This window comes from Babylonia areolata, chromosome 4 (assembly GCF_041734735.1).
Source record: "Babylonia areolata isolate BAREFJ2019XMU chromosome 4, ASM4173473v1, whole genome shotgun sequence".
In the NCBI taxonomy this organism is placed as follows: domain Eukaryota; kingdom Metazoa; phylum Mollusca; class Gastropoda; order Neogastropoda; family Buccinidae; genus Babylonia; species Babylonia areolata.
In genome coordinates, this window is record NC_134879.1 from 46,062,333 (window position 1) to 46,075,996 (window position 13,664).

At 40.1% G+C, this 13,664-nt stretch overlaps 1 protein-coding gene across 1 annotated transcript in view; it reads right to left on the bottom strand.

Annotated features, from left to right (window-relative positions):
* Positions 1-692: 692 nt before the first annotated feature.
* The window catches only part of LOC143281228 (RAC-gamma serine/threonine-protein kinase-like), a 37,063-nt gene continuing 24,091 nt past the window's right edge, over positions 693-13,664 (bottom strand). Inside the window, exon 12 of the mRNA XM_076586321.1 lies at positions 693-1,080. Within this exon, the coding sequence (XP_076442436.1) occupies positions 829-1,080 (252 nt within the window). The 3' untranslated portion in view covers positions 693-828. The remainder of the gene's footprint in view (positions 1,081-13,664) is intronic.

Here is a 13,664-nt window from a genome sequence, read left to right on the forward strand (position 1 = left end):
TAATCAAGAGAGAGACACTGTAAATACCAGTCCTGTATAAACTTAAAAGAATATAGATAGACAGATATAGTATAGTATGATAGCCATGTCTAACTAAGACTGTCAGGACAGCAGAGGAGGCAACTGCTGCCACGACTATCTGGGATAGTATTTGATTATAGCGGAGAGAGCCTTACCAAAGTTACAAACCCATTCCCTCAGCCAAGAGGGTTTCAGGACAGTCAGCGTTGGGATGGTTCCCAAAGACCAACCAGCCCAAAAGGATGCAGGATTTTGAGCCAGTGCAATCTTGCCTCCTAGTTTGAGAGTCATAGTCCTTCACAAAAGACTAAGCCATTAATGACTCCTCATTGCAGTGGGGAAACCATTGATCATACAGCTCTCACTTTGCTGTTCACCCAACTGTAAGTTAATCTCTAAGCCGAGCAATACATATATATAATACTTGGAAAAGAAAATAGGGCACAAGTACAGTCACATTCATGGAGGTAAACCTAGAAAAAAAGACAAAAAACCAACAAAAACTCAACATAAATATAACTAACACAATTATATATTCTAACAGGCTTACAAAACCAAAAATTATCAAGGGATAACTCACAGACTCATGATGCCTCCTCCCCTGCCATTTCTATTGTGAACAAACACCCCCCCCCCCCCACCCTCCCCCCAAAAAAAACCCCAGCCAACAATGCTCCCAGAAATGTGGGACACAAAAACCAAAGATGGGGGGGATATCCTGCAAAATCCCGTTTCAAAGCAAAAATCAATGACAAGGTCAACAAGAACTACACATGTACCGCTCACCCTGCCGACGTAACTCTGAACCTAAAACAGTTCACTACTGGTGTGCGCACTGGCAGACAAATACCCCCCGCCGCCGTAAGATCGACCCGATCCGTGGTAGGAAAACTTCTCAAAATAGGGCAGCTGCGGGTCCTCGTGGATGGGGTTGAGGTGGTCGGTCATGAGGTGGGCGCCACGGTTGGGGGTCATCTGCAGTGACTCCTGGGCAAACTCGTCAGGGATGTACTTGGTGTCCCAGGGACTCTCCACGTCTGGCTTCCAGGGGGGTGGGATCTGCACACCAACACATGATAATGATGATAACATAATGTGCTTATAACAACATATTGTACTTATATGGTGCAGACTCCCCATAGATGGGCTCTGAGCGCCTCACATGAAACTACATATACAGTGGTGCATTATACAAAATAACAGCACTTGTGGACACAGAAGTGGTATCCACCAATACAAAACTACAAATTGCAGATATGAATAATCACAGAAAAAAGGCACAAGATACACCCTACACACACACACAAATACACGTACACTTGTCAGGTATAATAATATGGATACTTATATAGCACCTATCCTCGGTTGGAGACAAGCTCTAAGTGCTATACAAACACAGGGTCATTTGCACAACAGGCCTGGGTACAGTCAACTGACGGCTGCCATTAAATGCTCATCATTTGTTTCCTGTGTCATTCAATTAGATTTCTGGCACGCACACATACACGCTCAGACATACATTAACATTTTATGTGTATTACCGTTTTGTTTATTTACCCCACCATTTCAGTCTACATGCTGGTCAATTCATTATAAAAGTTTTACCTCATCAAAGAATAAAAAGTATATCATGAGTTAGTGATGTGAGTGACACTTACCTAAGGCCAAAGTCTGGAGTTTATTCATGAGTGAGATTTCACAGACAATGGCAGCTGTATCAGTTCATCTATTCTAGCATTACTGTTTCTTTTAAAACTATAATGACAGTGATTGTTCATGAACAGATCTGAGTCTGTACCAGCAGATTCATTTCAACAGATTTGTTACCCATTTCAATACAATCCATCTCTTACACACACACACACACACACACAAGCTAAACACAATGCACTGTGTGCAGGAACCACACATCACTGAGCTCCCACCAGACTACGTACCTGCTGGTCACACACACACACACACACACATGCACACAAACACACACTACAAACACACACATGGAGGCATGCTCATACAATCACCCATACAACAGTGTGCACGCACTCACACGACCACAAGTCAGAGAGATGCACATTAAACAATCTGCACTGAAGCAACAAGAAACCCAGACATCTGTAAGAACTGATCGAAAAAATTAATGAATCACAAAGTAACTGTCCATGATTAGCATTATTGTATTGTATTGTATTGTACTGCATTGCATTGTATTGCACTGCATTGCATTGTTTAATCTTTTGTCACAGCAGATTTCTCTATGTGAAATTCAGGCTGTCCTCCCTCCCCACAGAGAACATGTCACTACACTGACAACGCCCCCCTTTTATTTTCTGCCTGAATGTTATATGTTTTCCTATCAAAGTGGATTTCTTCTACAGAATTTTGTATGGGGCAGCCCTTTTGTTGACATGGGTTCTTTTACATGTACAAAGTGCATGCTGCACACAAGACCTTGATGTATCGTCTCATCCAAATGACTAGTGTCCAGACCACAACTCAAGGTCTAGAAGAGTGGGAGAAAATACTGGTGACTGTGGGATTCAAACCAGTGCGCTCAGATCCTCTTGCATCCTTGGATGGTGTGTTACCTCTAGGCCACAATACATGATCAAAGAATTTTGTATGGGTTAGAGAAAAAAAGTATCAAAAAAATATCTCGCATGCACAGATTTAGTGATACACACCAGTATACACAGTCTAAACACCCTCCAATCTACCCATACCCATATCCTAAGGCAATTTTGGCTGTTTACAAAAATGGTTTCAATATATCAGCCTGACTGGTCTCTTTTACTGAATGTATGTTCAGATAAACATTTGTCTTCGAATGTGCAGCAAACATTTTGTTCATTTTATGTACAGTGCCACAGTGGGTACATGAAACAAACTTATTGCCTTGCCTTGCCTTGCCTTTGGTCTAGTATTTCATTTCTATGCAAAACATGATAGTATCAGCTTGTGTGTATGTGTGTGTGTGTGTGTGTGTGTGTGTGTGTGTGTGAGTGAGTGTGTGTGTGCACCTGGATATGACACTGAAATGGTGATTGCAATTTTCAGCTGTGATTTCTGTCTGATCTGTCCCACAGTTTCTGATGGTGTTAGCCACACTTCATCACAACAGGCCTCACTGAACCAACCAAAATTTAAGTAATATTCAAAATGACGACTGGAATTCACTTCAATCAAAAATGCTTCTGAAAAGGTCAACCTGGAAAGCAAAATGACAACAAAAAATAAGAATGATAATGATAATCAAATTTGTTTTCTAAAGGTAGAATGTCACATGGTAACCTAACACGATGACACCTATCTGCATGTGGGTGGCTGGTGTTGAAACTGTGGATGCAGCAGTTTATTTGAGATTCAGAATGAGTAAAGTGGGAGTAATACCTCTGAAATGTTGAATAATGGGGCAGTACCCTCCATGTAACCACCACCAAAGAAAAACACACCAAAACAAATAAAATGATAAATACATGAAAACAACAGCTGCACAGTCAGATTTCACCCAGTGCAGTGCCAGCTGTAGAACCACACACTCTCAACCAAACCCCAAAAAACAACACCACAATTCAACTTTGTTCAGAACCATTCTTTTACTTGAAGGACAATCATACATAGTAAACAAAAAACACATTTGTGTACATCAAAACAAAGAAAAAAAAAGTGCAATCAATCTCACTAAATCCAAAAAGCGAAGACAATCTCATTTCATCATTTCGTATCCATTTTTGGACATACATTGTTCCAATCTGTCCATATCTGAATTATTAAATCCTGTAGTAAAGCAAGTCTTTGTTAATTCAAGGTTACATTGCTGGCATGAGCACAGTTCAAACCTAGACATTCCTCACCACATCAAATCCCTTTCAGCATATTAATCAGGGCAAAAAACAGCACTCCCCTTACAGCCTCTGATCAAATATCAATGTCATCTTTTACCTGTAAAATGGGAAAAGACAGCAACAACAAAGTAACTAATACAAACTTTTCTCAAGTCTGAAGTCATTGTGACCCTTTTATGAACACGCAAAACACATACAGCAAAGGGGAACCTGTAAATGCTTTTCATCAATCTTCTTTTCAGATCAGATCATAGTGCCACACAGAGTGTGTCCTCACAGGTTGGAAGTTCAATCATTTTAAGTCATGAATAAAAGGCTAACAGCCAGAACAGACAGTATATTTCAGCAACCCTGACTGCCTTTCCTGACAAAATTATCAACTGTGTTACAAAATGTTCCTGAAATGGTAAAAAAAATTGTCTGAAAAAAAAAAAATCAACAACAAGCAAACAATAATAAGTAGGCTTACTGTCAAGAGTTTTTAGTTTTTATTATGAAGAATCTGTTTCTCTAATTTTGTTTTTGTTTTTTTTACTAGTAGCATTACCATGCCTGTCTGTTGTAAAGAATCAGTTTTGTGAGTTCTGTTTTTATTTGTACCATTACTATGTCTGTATCTATTCTAAAGAATCCCTTTCTTCAGTTTTATCATTACCAGTAGCATGACAAGCAGAACATGTGTTTATCAAATAAACATCCAAGGTCATGGTTGGCTGGAAAGATCATCATACGCACTTATTTTCCTTTCTGAGTAGTACATTTCAAATTTCATCATCGTCATTGCACCTTCATTGTACATGTCTCTTGCCAAAACAGACTTTCAAAATATCTGGAATCATTTTTCTTCAGAAAAAAACCCAATCTTTTTTTATTTATATATATTGTACTTTAAAGTTTGGTCAGCAATATTGGACCAAAGGCTCACATTCATGTTCATTTTTCATTTGGTTATTGCTATACACTCTACCAAACACACACACACACACACACACACACACACACACACACTGAGGCACACACAAACACACAGAGGCACACACAAAAATACAGACACACACAAATGGAGGACAGAGGTAGACTAGATAACAGCAGTGCACAAAAGACTCTTCACATGGGATAACACCACACTAGAGGTAGGGGTGGGGGACAGTGTCTCCAAAATACTGGTGACTGACTTCAAGATAATACCTGAATATGCTGCAGACTGATTCAGTTTCTTCTTCTTCTTCTGCATTCACTCGTATAGACACGAGTGGGCTTTTACGTATATGACTGTTTTTACCCCGCCATGTAGGCAGCCATACTCCGTTTTCGGGGGTGTGCATGCTGGGTATGTTCTTGCTTCCATAACCCATGGAACGCCGACATGGATTACAGGATCTTTAACGTGCGTATCTGATCTTCTGCTTGCATATACACATGAAGGGGGTTCAGGCACTAGCAGGTCTGCACATATGTTGACCTGGGATATCGTAAAAATCTCCACCCTTTACCCACCAGGCGCCGTCACCGTGATTCGAACCCGGGACCCTCAGATTGACAGTCCAACGCTTTAACCACTTGGCTATTGCGCCCGTCATTCAGTTTCAAAGCGGTGTCAAAACATGCAGGCTGATCCCACCCCCAGTATGCTACACCACCTCTGTTCTGAACACACAAAAAAGAGGAGCACATGCCTGATCTTTCTCTCACACAGATACAGAATGGGAGGTTAAGGAACAGGAAAAGAAAGAAAAAGGAGAAGAATGAAGTTTTGCTATGACTGTAAAACTCACTTCACCAACAACGGAAGTCACAATAAATCAAATCAGTATTGAAAGCCCTGCAACGTTTCCAAACAACTGAAACTATCCACACTTATCAAAAACTCTTTTTCATTCCTGCTAACAATCCTCCCTTTCCCCCAAAAGACAATCATTACGCAAACATCCATCTCTAAGATAAATTTGCAACATTCTTTTTTATCTATCGGTGATGCGCAAAGTTGCTAGTTCTCCACCCAGCAGTTGTGCTGAAGAAACCGGCTGGATCGCCGACAAAAGCTACGCAGGTGAGTAGCCTTCTTTGACTGAGAGATCGGTTTAACTTGGTAGTCATTATATTCTTTTTGTCTAGATTTAGCACCAGTGAAACATTAAAAAAAAAAAAAGAAAAAAAAAAGAAAGAAAAAAGAAAAAGACTTTGGTCATGTTTTCCACACTACTGCATCAAACCATCAAACCCAACAGACGTACATGGGGTGGTTTTCGAACATTATAACATTAAAAAGAGCAAGCAAAGCCAAAGAAATAATTTCTTATCACACTTATTAATTCCAACAATGCCGAACGAGTGAAATTAACATTCATTCAAAACATCATCTATCTGTAAAATTATTCTTTGATTCCGTCAGCTCTGAGTTGTATTAGTCAGTTCTGTTTTGTTTGTTTGTGTGTGTGTGTGTGTGTGTGTGTGTGTGTGTGTGTGTGTGTGTATTGTGGAATCTGATCAGAGAGAGAGAGAGAGGGGGGGAGACAGAGACAGAGACAGGATGAGAGAGAGAAAAAAGTGAGTGAGAGACAGAGAGAGGTAAAGAGAGAAAGAGAGGGGGAGACAGACAGACTGTTAGCAACCATTTTTTCGTCTGAGCGAATAAAGTTGTTGGAGCAGCAGTAATAATATTTAAGCCCACTTGGTCGAGGTAGTAAAATGGAAGTAATATTATCAGCCACTGAGTCTTTCTAAATCCAAATCCCATGGTAGATTACAATTCTCAGCTTTCACTGCCTGACATGAATAGAGCAACAATTCTGTCTTGATTTCATTCATCACAAGTATAAAAGCATACAGTCTGTTTCATGTGACTGCATATTCTTCATTTTTTGGTTTGAAAGTATGTATAAAACTGATGCTTCTCTCGGAGCATCTCTGCTTGAATATGAATATGTGTGTGTGTGCATGTATGTGTGTGTATGTGTGTGTATGCGTGTGCATGTGTGTGTGCGTGTGTGTGTGTGCGTGCGTGTGCGTGCGTGTGTGTGTGTGTATCCATATTTCCATAATCTCAGGAGAACTAGTGAGTCTGAAACACTCCTGCACTGGCACCATAAACAGAAACTAAAACTGGACCATATCAAATAAAAGTGTACACATGGTTTGGATAGTTAACACTGGGTTATCCTTAATAAAATTATAGACTGAACTTGACCATGCAACTGTTCCAGCCAGAAGCAACTATGATTCATGCAAGTGACAAGCCGTACACATACACAACCTGAGCAAGTCTTCATAATGCCTAACTGGAAGGTGGGGTAAACACAAAACAAGATTTCCACACACTTTTTTTTCTCAACAACAAAAAAAAGAAAAATGTGAAATGAAGAGAAAATAGTGAATAATTACAACATAAACACAATCAATTTCTTTAGTAAGCAGTATCTCCCTTACACTCACCTGCCAAATATAAGCAAGGACTTAGCTCTTAAACCATGAGAAAGAAGACGGTTTTAACTTGATGGACGTGACCTTAATCAAAGCAGTTAATGAGCAAGGAATTAGCTCTTGAAAACCATAAGAAAAAAACGTTTTCACCTTGATGGACGTGACCTAAATGAAAGCAGTTAATGAGCAAATGAAATGAAATGAAATTATGGTGCTTAGAGCCTCGCCGACCAAGTTAATGAGCAAGGAATTAGCTCTTGAAAACCATAAAGAAGAAGACGTGCTCAGCTTGATGGAAGTGACCTTAATGAAAGCAGATAATGAGCAAGGAATTAGTTCTTGAAAAACATGAAGACATGTTCACCTTGATGGATGTGACCTTAATGAAAGCAGTTAATGAGCAAGGAATTAGCTCTTGAAAAACATAAAGAAGACGTGTTCACCTTGATGGATGTGACCTTAATGAAAGCAGATAATGAGCAAGGAATTAGTTCTTGAAAACCATAAAGAAGAAGACATGTTCAGCTTGATGGAGGTGACCTTAATCAAAGCAGTTACAGATATAACTGTGAAATCCACCCTGACTTCCTGATGGAGTTCACCCTGTAATATACCATGGGCCCCGAGCAAACCTTAAGATGAGATACCATCTGTATCTGGTACTACATCTCTTTATTGAACGTCGGCATGTTATACGACATGCATGTGCATACCCAGGTGTGCAAATGTGCTTGTGTATGTGTACATATCAAGTGTATGTGTATGTGGTGCTTGTGACTTACATATCATTGCGAAACAAGTTATGAAATAAGTAACGAAGTAACCAAAATGACAAGCCTTCTCTCTCAATCTTCACCAATTATGGGACTTGCAACAGACACCCACCCAATCAAACAAGCCCAAACACAGCCCCATGATTCACAACAATAACTTTCTCAGGATCACACCATGCACTGACACAATACAGTGACAAATATTCTCCATCAGTTTTACTTTCTTAACTGAAGGGCTGAAGACGAAATATAAATCTGCCAGACTTGACCCGAACAAATGCGTGTACACGTTTGTTAGCCGCTGACTTAACAACGAAGCCGGGATTCCTAGCACAACAGTCCTTCGTTCCTGGTCCCAGCATCATGCACACACAACACTTGTGACAAGCACCAAGGCAGGGCAGTGGGATATCTTGAGTATGCGACAAATTGTACAGAGAATGTTATGTACAGTTCTCACAGGGGAAAAAAAAAAAAAGAAAGGTGTCAGTGTTATAAACTGTGAAGGTGGGACAAAGGCACAAACACCCATCACTACTACACCCAATCACTACCTCTCCTCCTCCTCCTCTTCTTCTTCTTCCCCTGTATCACAATACATGGCAATCACCTACAACTCCATGACAACCAGAGAGTCTGGTAACAATGTGCGTGTGTGTGTGTGTGTGTGTGTGATATTGTTGATTGCACAATACTCCAAAATACAGTGAATAAACATAATATTTAGAAAAATCTTCAGACATGACTGTTCACTTGATTACTCACAAATTCAAACACATATTTGTTAATATTACATGTTCAAATCATCCTTCAAATTTAGGAACATGATTTCATAAACTCACAAACCACTACATAATTATTTGATATAACCCATTCAAATCATCCTTCAAAGTTCAAAACATAATTTGGGTAACTCACAGACCACACAATCATTACATTTCAACACTTTCCTCCAAAATAAATTGCGAAAAGTTGAATTCAAAACATGCGACAAATTTCACATCAACAACAAACAGTTATTTCAGTATTCATTTTCTATAAACCTCTCGGTTCTCAAAGTCTGGAAATCGTACACTGGGAAAAGTAATGCTGTAGTTAGGTCCAATGTCCCAGGTTCAAAGTTTAGCTCAAATGTCCCAAGGTTCAAAGTTTAGGTCAAATGTCCCATAGCCAATCATGACCATCAGTGCCGTGACTTTATATTCAGTGTCTTGGGCAAGGCATAGCAAGGCACTGCCCAATCTTTTCTTCCTGCCATCTTAACGACTTACGGTCAAATAAATACGAGGGTCATTCAATAAATAAGGTGAATTTTTCGGTATAAGGACTTCTAATACAGATAGAAGCTCACTTTTTTTTTCTTTTACTTCTTTTTCACATGGATTTAATTTGTTTTGCAGATTAAAAAAAAACTTTGAGAGTTTTGGCGATTAACAAAGATGGCCGACCAAGAAGCATGCTCCAGGATTGAACAGCGGTCAGTTATCAAGTTTTTGGTTGCTGAAGGGTGCAAACCAGTTGAAATTCATAGGAGAATGTCAACTGTGTATGGTGCCACATGTTTCAGCCGAAAAAATGTCTACAAGTGGGCTAAATTGTTTAAAGAAGGACGGAGCAGTGTTGAGGATGAAGACAGGCCTGGAAGGCCTACAGAAGTGAGGTCTCCTAAGGTGATCGAATCAGTCAATGACCTCATTCAGTCTGACAGAAGGGTGACAGTGGATGACATTGCAAGGACTTTGAGCTTATCTGTTGGGACAGCACACAAAATTGTCCATGATGACCTTGGCTACTCGAAGGCCAGCTGCCGGTGGGTGCCAAAGATGCAAGGCCTCACACAGCAGCCTGAACGGTGCAGACCATCAACGAGCTGGGCTGGGAACTGCTCCCTCATCCCCCTTACAGCCCAGACCTTGCCCCTTCAGACTTTCACCTGTTTGGTCCCTTGAAAGCGTTCACGAGAGGCACAAAGTTTGAAAGTGACGATGAAGTCAAAAGTGTTGTGAGCGACTGGCTGAGACATCAGTCCAAAGATTTTTACGCTGAGGGAATACGGAAGCTTGTGCACAGATGGGAAAAGTGTGTGACAGTGCTGGGAGACTACGTTGAAAAAAAAAAGAAAAAAGTAAGCTTCTATCTGTATTAGAAGTCCTTATACCGAAAAATTCACCTTATTTATTGAATGACCCTTGTACACACCTGAACGGAGTGAGGAAAAAACCCCGCAGTAAATTGCCTTTACCAAGGACAGAACACTATGCTGAAACGTAGCCTCAAACTCTGATTACTGGTAAACAGTGGATCAGAAGTCCAACGACTCACTCATTCAACCACAGCAACTCTTGATGCCATTGTTAGAAAACACCAAATTGTTGGAAAGAAAACCATACACCGTGACAGCAATACTGTTGTGAAATAAGATCCAGTCAGTTGATACCATCAATAACAGGATGATCATGTTCTGGGAGAGCAACGCTGCAGTTGAAAAACACCGAATTGCTTGATAAATAACAGGCCGAGCATTGTGCTACCCCCCAGAAAATGGTGTATGGTTGCCTACATGGCAGGGTAAAAGGGACCACCTTCGCAAGTATGCAAGTGGACATGAGAGCTGCAGCCCACAAATCAGAATACAGTACTGAAGTTGGTAACCACCAAATTGTCACAGGGCTCAACTGACCACAATGGAATAAACAAAAACAGAAACATTTACAAAAAACAACAACAATAAAACAAAATGAAAAAAACCCAAAAAAAACCTAAAATTTCTCCCACGAGAAAAAGACATTTCTACTGAGAAAAAAAATAAGCAATTAAAAAATAACCCCCCCCCCTTCCAACACCCCCTGCAAACCAAAATGAAGCAGAAACAACTTTCTCCCAGAACCGCGAAAGCTCCAAAGTAACTCAAAAAAACCATAATCACCATTCTGTGGAAGAAATCTTCCTCACACCTTCTGTGTATTCAGTATATCTCATCAGTTGTCAGATCTGTCTCCCCTGTTCAACCTAACGTCTGCTGAAGAGTTCATCAGTCTAGTCAACTGGTCGGCTGACCATTACCGATATTTCACAAACTGAGCAAAAAAAAAAGAAAAAAAAAAGAAGAAAGAATGAAAACCAAACAAATTTTGTCAAAGTGATATTAGACCTCTCTCCACAGAATAAATCATTATGGTTATTATTCAGAGCAATAGGAATGAGGCAAATGGCATTAGGTTCCATCAGTCAGACAGGTGATTATAAAAATATCTTTTTAAAGTACCGGGTATTTAAAAAAATAAAAAAATAAAAAATAAAATGAAATAAAACAAAATAACCCACACACACAAAGGAAAACTAACCCCAGCTTACAAACAATTAACTTTGTATCCTGCCATTACAGGTCATTAACTGACCAATGCACACAACAGAAGTCACAATCCTTAAGCTACTTCACCACCCACAGACCTAAAACACTATGGAAAGACCAGCTGGCTACCTAACTACAACCTATATGTTTCGACAGCCAACAAAGACTTGAATGGATAAAAGCAAATCATATCCATCTTTCCAAGAAAATTGTCACAAACACATCAAATCTGTGATGTGATGGGCTTTTTTATTTTTTATTTTTTTACTGAACTTTGAACACAAAATATATTTGCCAGAATACATCTTGTAGAAGCCTGAATCAGGTCTGCTGAGATGTCCCAAAGCCCTTCAATGGGAAACTGAAACTGTGTCAGCAGCAACTGTTTCCAGAAAAGTAAGGGAACTATAGATAACATGGTCCTCAGTGATTTCCTTTTCTGTCCTTCAAACACACTGATTTCCTTTTCCACCCATCATGCACTAACAATGATTTCCTTTTCCATTCTTCAAGCACTGTTTTCATTTTCAGTCCTTAACTCTCTCCATACGAACGGCGAAAGAGACGACGTTAACAGCGTTTCACCCCAATTACCATCATCAAAATACTGCAAGCGGAAGGCTCTTATACTGAAGACGTGAATGTTGACAAAGAATACCACAATTCTGACGACGGAAGCTAAAGGTTGGGTCATTCAGACACCCACTGGACATCTGAGGGGTCTGTGTAGAGGAGAAGAGAGGACTGGCCGTACTGAGTGAGTTAAAACACTCATCCCGATTTCCTTTTCTATGCATCAAGCACTTTGATTCCCTTTTCTGTCCTTAACACTTATACTGATTTCTATCCTTTCAAACACTTATACTGATTTCTGTCCTTCAAATACTTATACTGATTTCTGTCCTTCCAACACGCTGATTTTCTTGTCCATCCTTCAAGCACTTATACTGATTTCCCTTTTTCAAGCACTTGTACTGATTTCCTTTTCTGTCCTTTAAGCACTTATGCCGATTTCCTTTTCCATCCATCAAACACTTATGCTGATTTCCTTTTCCATCCATCAAACACTTATGCTGATTTCCTTTTCCATCCATCAAACACTTATGCTGATTTCCTTTTCCATCCATCAAACACTTATGCTGATTTTCTTTTCCATCCATCAAACACTTATGCTGATTTCCTTTTCCATCCATCAAACACTTATACTGATTTCCTTGTCCATCCTTCAAGCACTTATACCAGTTTTCTTTTCAGTCCTTCAAAGACTTAAACTGATTCAATTTTCTCTCCTTCAAGCACTTACACTGCTTTCCATTTCCATCCTTCGAGCACTTACACTGCTTTCCATTTTCATCCCTCGAGCACTTACACTGCTTTCATTTTCCATCCTTCGAGCACTTACACTGCTTTCCATTTCCATCCTTCGAGCACTTACACTGCTTTCCATTTTCATCCCTCGAGCACTTACACTGCTTTCCTTTTCCATCCTTCGAGCACTTACACTGCTTTCCTTTTCCATCCTTCGAGCACTTACACTGCTTTTCTTTTCCATCCTTCGAGCACTTATACTGCTTTCCATTTCCATCCTTCGAGCACTTACACTGCTTTCCTTTTCCATCCTTCGAGCACTTACACTGCTTTCCTTTTCCATCCTTCGAGCACTTACACTGCTTTCCTTTTCCATCCTTCGAGCACTTACACTGCTTTTCTTTTCCATCCTTCAAAGACTCCTATGTTCCTGTGACATGGAAGACAACAGTGCCGACCGAGGCTTTCCATGCCAGCTGGGTTTCACAACACAGGCCATCACACTCCAGTGAACACCACAGCACTGCGCCAACAGGCAGTGAGACAGCCAGCCAGCCACCTGGACAGGACAGTACACAACAGGGGAGGATAGGATGGTGGGGAAGCTGAACTGACACTGTCCAGTCGACTATACACCGTAAAAGGTAAAACCTCGTCAGTTCAACAGAATCAAACCTTGTCGGTCGGAGTAACGGAATGCTGTTGCAATACACAGAATATCGTTCATCAATCAGCTGCTCAGTTGGCCTGAGCAGGTTCAGAGGTAATTAGCAAACACTTCCAAACCATCACAAGCGCTTGTCAAAAATGGTTGTATTGCTAAATGGAGGAAAGTTTCCATAAAATGTGAACCAGTGACATAAGTCAGCACCTTTCAGAAATGAAAAAAACAACAACAAATAAATAAATAAAATAAAAGATAGCCCACAATGACTCTGAGGATTATTT